This window comes from Rana temporaria, chromosome 10 (genome assembly GCF_905171775.1).
Source record: "Rana temporaria chromosome 10, aRanTem1.1, whole genome shotgun sequence".
Taxonomy (NCBI): Eukaryota; Metazoa; Chordata; class Amphibia; order Anura; family Ranidae; genus Rana; species Rana temporaria.
The window spans coordinates 143,571,983-143,581,374 of record NC_053498.1 but is presented as its reverse complement, the minus strand read 5'-3'; the positions used below and the strand labels follow the sequence as shown (position 1 = coordinate 143,581,374).

The 9,392-nt window shown below is 46.4% G+C and overlaps 1 protein-coding gene across 1 annotated transcript in view; it reads right to left on the bottom strand.

Annotated features, from left to right (window-relative positions):
* Positions 1-1,249: 1,249 nt before the first annotated feature.
* Positions 1,250-9,392, bottom strand: part of ARHGEF16 (Rho guanine nucleotide exchange factor 16) — a 67,658-nt gene continuing 59,515 nt past the window's right edge. Inside the window, exons 7-10 of the mRNA XM_040326693.1 lie at positions 9,072-9,278; positions 8,255-8,331; positions 7,334-7,435; positions 1,250-2,260 (exon numbers count right to left, since the gene is read on the bottom strand). Coding sequence (XP_040182627.1) covers positions 2,121-2,260; positions 7,334-7,435; positions 8,255-8,331; positions 9,072-9,278 — 526 coding nt within the window. The 3' untranslated portion in view covers positions 1,250-2,120. The remainder of the gene's footprint in view (positions 2,261-7,333; positions 7,436-8,254; positions 8,332-9,071; positions 9,279-9,392) is intronic.

Here is a 9,392-nt window from a genome sequence, read left to right as displayed (position 1 = left end):
GCCCAATGATGGGGCACAGTTCTTCCCAATGACACCAGCAAATGGGCCCAATGATGGGGCACAGTTCTTCCCAATGACACCAGCAAATGGGCCCAATGATGGGGCACAGTTCTTCCCAATGACACCAGCAAATGGGCCCAATGATGGGGCACAGTTCTTTCCAATGACACCAACAAACGTTCCCAATATCACCAATGACACCAACAAATGGGCCCAATAATGGGGCACAGTTCTTCCCACTGACACCTACACATGGGCCCAACACCACCAATGATGGTGTCATTGGGAAGAACTGTGACCTATCATTGGTGGTGTTGGGCCCATTTTTTGGTGTCATTGGGAAGAACTGTGCCCTAACAAATGGGCCCAATAACCCCAAGAATGGGGCACAATCCTTTAAATTACACCTACAAATGGGTCCAATAACCCAATGATGGGGCACAGTTCTTCCCAATGACACCAGCAAATGGGCCCAATGATGGGGCACGGTTCTTTCCAATGACACCAACAAATGTTCCCAATATCACCAATGACACCAACAAATGGGCCCAATAATGGGACACAGTTCTTCCCACTGACACCTACACATGGGCCCAACACCACCAATGATGGTGTCATTGGGAAGAACTGTGCCCTATCATTGGTGGTGTTGGGCCCATTTGTAGGTGTCAGCGGGAAGAACTGTGCCCCATTATTGGGCCCATTTTTTGGTGTCATTGGGAAGAACTGTGCCCTAACAAATGGGCCCAATAAGAATGGGGCACAATCCTTTTAATTACACCAACAAATGGGCCCAATAACACCAATGATGGGGCACATTCTTCCCAATGACACCTGCAAATGGGCCCAACAATGGGGCACAATTCCTCCCAATGACAACGACACATGGGCCCAATACCACCAATGATGGGGCACAGTTCTTCCCAATGACACCAGTAAGTGGGCCCAATGATGGGGCACAGTTCTTTCCAATGACACCAGTAAGTGGGCCCAATGATGGGGCACAGTTCTTTCCAATGACACCAAAAAATGTGCCCAAGAATGGGGCACAGTCCTTTCAATTACACCAACAAATGGGCCCAACACCACCAATGATGGGGCACAGTTCTTTCCAATGACACCAGCAAATGAGACCAATAACCCCAATGATGGGGCACAGTTCTTCCCAATGACACCAGCAAATGGGCCCAATGATGGGGCACAGTTCTTCCCAATGACACCAGCAAATGGGCCCAATGATGGGGCACAGTTCTTCCCAATGACACCAGCAAATGGGCCCAATGATGGGGCACAGTTCTTCCCAATGACACCAACAAATGGGCCCAATATCACCAATGACACAAACAAATGGGCCCAATAATGGGGCAGAGTTCTTCCCACTGACACCTACACATTGGCCCAACACCACCAATGATGGTGTTATTGGGAAGAACTGTGCCCTATCATTGATGGTGTTGGGCCCATTTTTTGGTGTCAGCGGGAAGAACTGTGCCCTAACAAATGGGCCCAATAACCCCAAGAATGGGGCACAATCCTTTTAATTACACCAACAAATGGGCCCAATAACACAATGGTGAGGCACAGTTCTTCCCAATGACACCAGCAAATGGGCCCAAAAACTGCAAGGATGGGGCACAGTCTTTTCAATTACACCAACAAATGGGCCCAATAACCCAATGATGGGGCACAGTTCTTCCCAATCACAGGGCACAATTTCACTGATGTCGGGATCTTTCTATTCCCAATGACCACAGTCCGGCACCTCAGAGGTCTGAAGGACAGGAAACCGGCCCTTTGTTTGGAAAGTTTGGAGACCCCTGCTCTAGAGGAACAGAGGTCATGCTGAATATGCGGCAATGTGATACAATAGAGGTAAGAAACGTATTGGTGGTTCTCCTGATATCCCTTCCAGTGTTGGTTGGGTTAATAAAAAAAAAAGCATTCTAAAAAAAAAAAAAAAAAAAAAATCTTCACAGAAAAAAAAAAGTTGAAATCAATTGTGTACCACGGCTCATCGATATTCCCAAATGTTGACTGGAGTCCACAGGGGCAGCCCGGTAGTACCGGGAGTGGCAATCGCGCACCTCGGGGTGTCAGTTCGATACAATCTGTTAGTCCGGCTAGACATCGGTTTCAATCCGCAGCCTCTCCATACGTTTAACGTTGCGCTCCACCGCTACCTGACTAGTGATTTCTTTGGCACAGGTCTCTGGGAACCAACCGCGCTCTCCGTCCCGGAGTCGTTCACCCTGATACCAACCTAAAAAAAACAAAACACAATTAATTACAGAAATTAAAAGATGCAATACAGCAATAACAAAAAATAAAATAAAAAAATTGTACAATAGCAATAATAGTATCAGGATACAAAATAGATACGTAGATGCGTACGCCCATAAATCATCAGCCATGGATGCAAGTTTTTCTATTTTTGGTTCACAGATCCAAATGTAGTGCATTTTTATTGAGATTTATGAGCCGTGTGTACTACTACTCCTAAAAAAAAAAAAAAACAACCACAACAACAAACCAACCACCACAACAAACAAACCAACCACCACCACCACCACAACAACAAACCAACCACCACAACAAACAAACCAACCACCACAACAAAAAACCAACAACCACCACAACAACAACAAACCAACCACCACAACAACAACAAACCAACCACCACAACAAAAAACAACCACCACAACAAAAAACAACCACCACAACAAAAAACAACCACCACAACAACAACAAACCAACCACCACAACAACAACAAACCAACCACCACAACAACAACAACCCAACCACCACAACAACAACAAACCAACCACCACAACAACAACAACAAACCAACCACCACCACAACAACAACAAACCAACCACCACCACCACCACAACAAACCAACCACCACCACAACAACAACAAACCACCACAACAACAACAAACCAACCACCACAACAACAACAACAAACCAACCACAACAAACCAACCACCACAACAACAACAAACCACCACAACAACAACAACAAACCACCACAACAACAACAAACCAACCACCACAACAACAAACCAACCACCACAACAAACAAACCAACCACCACCACAACAACAAACCAACAACCACCACAACAACAACAAACCAACCACCACAACAAAAAACAACCACCACAACAACAACAAACCAACCACCACAACAACAACAAACCAACCACCACAACAACAACAAACCAACCACCACAACAAAAAACAACCACCACAACAAAAAACAACCACCACAACAACAACAAACCAACCACCACAACAACAACAAACCAACCACCACAACAACAACAAACCAACCACCACAACAACAACAACCCAACCACCACAACAACAACAAACCAACCACCACAACAACAACAACAAACCAACCACCACCACCACAACAAACCAACCACCACCACAACAACAACAACAACAAACCACCACAACAACAACAAACCAACCACCACAACAACAACAACAAACCAACCACAACAAACCAACCACCACAACAACAACAAACCACCACAACAACAACAACAAACCACCACAACAACAACAAACCAACCACCACAACAACAAACCAACCACCACAACAAACAAACCAACAACCACCACAACAACAACAAACCAACCACCACAACAAAAAACAACCACCACAACAACAACAAACCAACCACCACAACAACAACAAACCAACCACCACAACAACAACAAACCAACCACCACAACAAAAAACAACCACCACAACAAAAAACAACCACCACAACAACAACAAACCAACCACCACAACAACAACAACAAACCAACCACCACAACAACAACAACCCAACCACCACAACAACAACAACCCAACCACCACAACAACAACAAACCAACCACCACAACAACAACAACAAACCAACCACCACCACAACAACAACAAACCAACCACCACCACCACAACAAACCAACCACCACCACAACAACAACAACAAACCACCACAACAACAACAAACCAACCACCACAACAACAACAACAAACCAACCACCACAACAACAACAAACCAACCACCACCACAACAACAACAACAACAACAAACCACCACAACAACAACAAACCAACCACCACAACAACAACAACAAACCAACCACAACAAACCAACCACAACAACAACAACAAACCACCACAACAACAACAAACCAACCACCACAACAACAACAAACCACCACAACAACAACAAACCAACCACCACCACAACAACAACAAACCAACCACCACCACAACAACAACAAACCAACCACCACAACAACAAACCAACCACCACAACAAAAACAAACCAACCACCACAACAACAACAAACCAACCACCACAACAACAACAAACCAACCACCACAACAACAAACCAACCACCACAACAACAAACCAACCACCACAACAACAACAAACCAACAACAAACAACCACAACAACAACCAACCCACAACAACCAACCCACACCCACCAACCACCACAACAACAAACCAACCACCACAACAACAACAACAACAACCCAACCACCACAACAACAACAACAACCAACACAACCAACCCACACCCACCAACCACCACAACAACAAACCAACCACCACAACAACAACAAACCAACAACCACCACAACAACAAACCAACAACCACCACAACAACAACAAACCAACCACCACAACAACAACAACCCAACAACAACCCAACCACCACAACAACAACAACAACAACAACCCAACCACCACAACAACAACCCAACCACCACAACAACAACAACAACCCAACCACCACAACAACAAACCAACCACCACAACAACAAACCAACAACAACCAACCACAACAACAACCAACCACAACAACAACAACCAACCACAACAACAACAACCAACCACAACAACAACCAACCACAACACCAACCAACACAACCAACCACAACAACTAACCCACACCCACCAACCACAAACAATCGCAACAACCAACACAACCAACCACAACAACAAACCAACACAACCAACCACAACAACAAACAACTAAAAGCTGTACTGCTAAAACCACAATTTTTCCATCGGCATGCAAGGCCCCCAAAAAGGAGACTAGGAAAGATGTCTCAGTTTTTAGTTAGAGTGGGCATTACCCACATTACCCCCCATTACCATGCAGGACCCCAGATCCCCCCCTCCCCTTCCAAAAACAGCTAGGGCATGCTGACCTTTTCAGCCGAGCTTCCATTGTCACTGAATTAAGTTCTCCTGACGTTACTGGGAGAGCTCAGTAGAGTATAGGGGACTCGTCCTCTCTCATTGTGGACCCAAGTGTTACCTTGCCGTGTTCTGGCCCCCCCCCCCCCTCTTCCCCAACTGTTAACCCCGCCCCTACCTTTCCCCTGTCCCAACTGTCAGCTTACTGTCGTTGTGGGACCTTACATAGAGTCCTTACATAGAGTCTTTATAGAGTTTCAAAATTTGAAAAACAAAAAAAAAAAAACAAGTTGAGCATACCCGTTTGTGGTCCACTCCTGACCCCCCTTGTCGTGCACCTGAGAACTAGAGGGGGTGTTATATATTCTTTAATGGGTAATGCGCCCTCCAGTGGATGAACCGATAGAAATATGGAAAGACCCAGCCATATTAGAGAATCTAGTCTGAGGCGGTGCTGCTCTTCTTCTGCCTTCCACGTCAAACCCCCCCAGCATATCAGTAAGTGTAGGACTGTTTTGGGGACATAGGGACACCTGATGTTAATGGCTAATGAGCACCCCAGAATATGTTGCGTCTATACCGCGTTTCCCCAAAAATAAGACCTAGCACTGTTTTCCAGAAGGGCTGCAATAGAAGCCCTACCCCGAAAATAAGCCCTAGTTTAAAATGCTTGTAAAATCCTATAATCCACCTCTATTACAGGAGTAAATAATGTACAATGGGGTAGATTGAGAGCAATTACGCCTGCGTATCCATCCATACGCAGCGTAATTGCCAAGTAGCGCCGGCGTATCTACTTTCTGTATTCAGAAAGCTCGATACGCCGACTGTAGACTAAGATACGACTGACATAAGTCTCTTATGCCTTCGTATCTTAGGGTGCATTCTGACGCTGGCCGCTAGGTGGCGCACCCGTAGTTGTCAGCGTAGAGTATGCAAATTGCATACTTACGCCGATTCACAAACGTACGCACGGCCGGCGCTCGTTTTTTACGTCGTTTTCGCCGTAAGGCTGCTCCTACTATTAGGAGGCGCAGCCAATGGTAAGTATGGACGTCGTTCCCGCGTCGCGATTTTCAAATTTTGCGTCGTTTGCGTAACTCGTTCGTGAATGGCGCTGGACGCCATTTACGTTCACGTCGAAGCCAATGACGTCCTTGCGACGTCATTTACCGCAATGCACGTCGGGAAATTTTCCCGACAGGGCATGCGCAGTATGTTCGACGCGGGAACGCGCCTAATTTAAATGATCCACGCCCCCTACGGGATCATTTAAATTACGCGCGCTTACGCCGGCCCCTTTTACGATACGCCGCCGCAAATTACGGAGCAAATGCTTCGTGAATGCAGCGTAGCTCCAGTAATTTACGGAGGCGTAGCGTAAAAACGATACGCTGCGCCGCCGTATCCGTGCGCGCCCCTACCTGAATCTGGGCCAATGTGTGCGTTTCTGTAATATAATTGTGGGGAAGAGAGCTCCGGCGGGTCAGAGAAGAGCAGAGCGGCGCTATAACGAAGGTATTTGACACAATTATATTACAGAAACACACACATTGTACATTATATAATACTGTAATAGAGAGGATTATAGGATTTTACAAGCATTTTAACTCGGTTCACACTTGGGATTCCTGTCAGGCAGGGAGAGTGGGGGGGGGGGGGGGGGGGGGGGGGCGGCACATTACATGGTAAGACCTACCCCGAAAATAAGCCCTACTGTGTCCTTTTGTTGCCAAAATTAATATAAGACCCGGCTTATTTTTTGGGGAAACATGGTACAACTTTGAAAAAATATTTGTAGGCCCAACATACAGAAATAGTGAATTAGTTATGAAAGATTTATCATTAACAGAGCCCTGTACTGGGATAAATACAAAGGCAACCATTTATGAGCCCCCCCCCCCCCCCCCCCAAAATACCACTTTCCCCGCTATCCCTGGTATCAGTGCTTTGAATCACAGCCTGGGACAGACATTCAGATCAGGAATATCGGAGAACGTTCAGAGCTCCAGATCTGTATACTTGTTCCAAATCAGTGAAGCCGCTGGATCAGCATGACAGCCAATAGGAAGTATTTAGAAGAAACGTCCTTTATAAAAGAGGACACCGTATTACCGTCTTCCTCCTGAAGCACCAAGACTACGTCCGCTTGCTGCAGGGAAACCTCGTCCGGCTGTTTCGCCATGTAGGCCTTTATAATCTCCACCTGGCGCAATCCTGAAAGAGACGATGGAATTAGAATCCGAGAGCCGATTCCGGCGAAGTATCATTACAGCCGCCAATCTCCGCCCTCCACAGATATTCCGAACATGTCCACTCTTCTATGTCCAAGAAAAAACTCCAAAGGGAAACTATTGTCCATCCCTATTCCTCAGTAAACATGCAAATGGGATCTTCTTTATGCAACTCGTGTCCATGTTATAAAGACCTTCTGAGTATAGATTAGATTTATTTTATATTCTACATTAAATGGCTAAAAAGTTTGTGGACACTTGACCTGCTCACCTATATATGACTTTACTGGACACCACATCAACTGAGCACCTGAACATCAAATCTATGTGACCTTCTTGGACTCCTGACTATCATTACTATATGACCTTGTTGGATACCTCGCCAATACACATATACAGCCTTACTGAACACTTATTACACCTATATTACCTTGCTGGATGCCTGACCCTCACACCTTTAATGTTTTTTTTGGACAACTGACCTTCACAAGGGTAGGACTTTGTTGGACACCTGACCTTCACAAGGGTAAGACCTTGTTGGACAACTGACCTTCACAAGGGTAAGACTTTGTTGGACACCTGACCTTCACAAGGGTAAGACCTTGTTGGACAACTGATGTCCAACAAGGTCTTACCCTTGTGAAGGTCAGTTGTCCAACAAGGTCTTACCCTTGTGAAGAACGGACCTTCACACCAGTATTACCTTTTTGGACACCTGACCATCATGCCTATATAAACCTGATGCTCCCTACCCTTGCCATGTAAGCTTCCAGTGAACAAACCCATCCCCGTTTTCCCTTACCTGCCGACTTGGATTTGCTAAAACGCCTATTTTCTTCTTTGACCTCCAGCGCAGTGATCCATCGGGCCCGGTCACTCCTGCAAACAGAAACAAGTATGGGTAAGCCTGTCCACAGAGCGAGCACCCCCCTGACCCATACCAGGCCTCAACATGGGAGGGGTGCTGCCCCCCTCACCCTTCTCGAAGCACCTTGTCCCTGTGTTGATGGAGACAAGGGCCTCTTGCCCACAACCCTGGGTCGGTGGTTGTGGGGGTCTGTGGGTGGGGGGGGGGGGGCTTATTGGAAACTGAAAGCCCCTTTTACTAAGGGGCCCCCAGATCCCAGCCCACCTCCCCATTCACCAAAAAAAAGTGTAAAACCGTAAAGACACAAAAAATTTTGACAATTCCTTTAACAAAAAAACAAACACACAACAACGTCCCCCCCGATGCAGATTCATAGTCAATCCAGCCGCACCGCGAGACCCAAAAAAGAAAAAAGACCCCCAGTCTTGTTGAACGCTCCCGCTAACTGCCTGCTCCGCCATATGACATTTCTTAAATAGCTAAGGGGCGGAGTCACCAGGTGATCCTGCCCCCTTGGCAGCGTCATCAACCGAATTCGGATCGTTCCGAAAACTTGGAATTCATTCGAAAATTAATAAACAGAATGAAACTAAACAAATTTAATTCCAAAAACGAATCAATGAAACAAAAATTAGTAACAAATCTATCCAAAAGGAAACAAAAAATTATTTCCATTCTGCAGTTTATAACCCCCCCCCCCCCCCCCCCCCCCCCGCTGTCATTACCCAGAATTCCTCCAGCCAATACTCACAGTGTATCTGTTGCCAGCGAAATCTGCTCCTGCCGCCCCTCGCTGTTCTTCCTCATAGTTATCTGGAATGGATAAGGTCCAGCTGGACTTCGGTTTCCAAGAGTCCCCGACTTTAGCGAGGGAGAGACCCCGCCGTCTCCAATATCGATCCCATCGATGGCGTACTGATCCGTCTTTACGTAATCCGTCACCAGATAGCTCTCATCACTGGGGGGTCAGAGGAGGAGAAGATGAGGGTCACTTCAATCAAATGGACACATCAGAGGCACAGGACCTCACAGACCCCACCCACCAAGAACTGCGCTGTCCGGGTCTACAGTC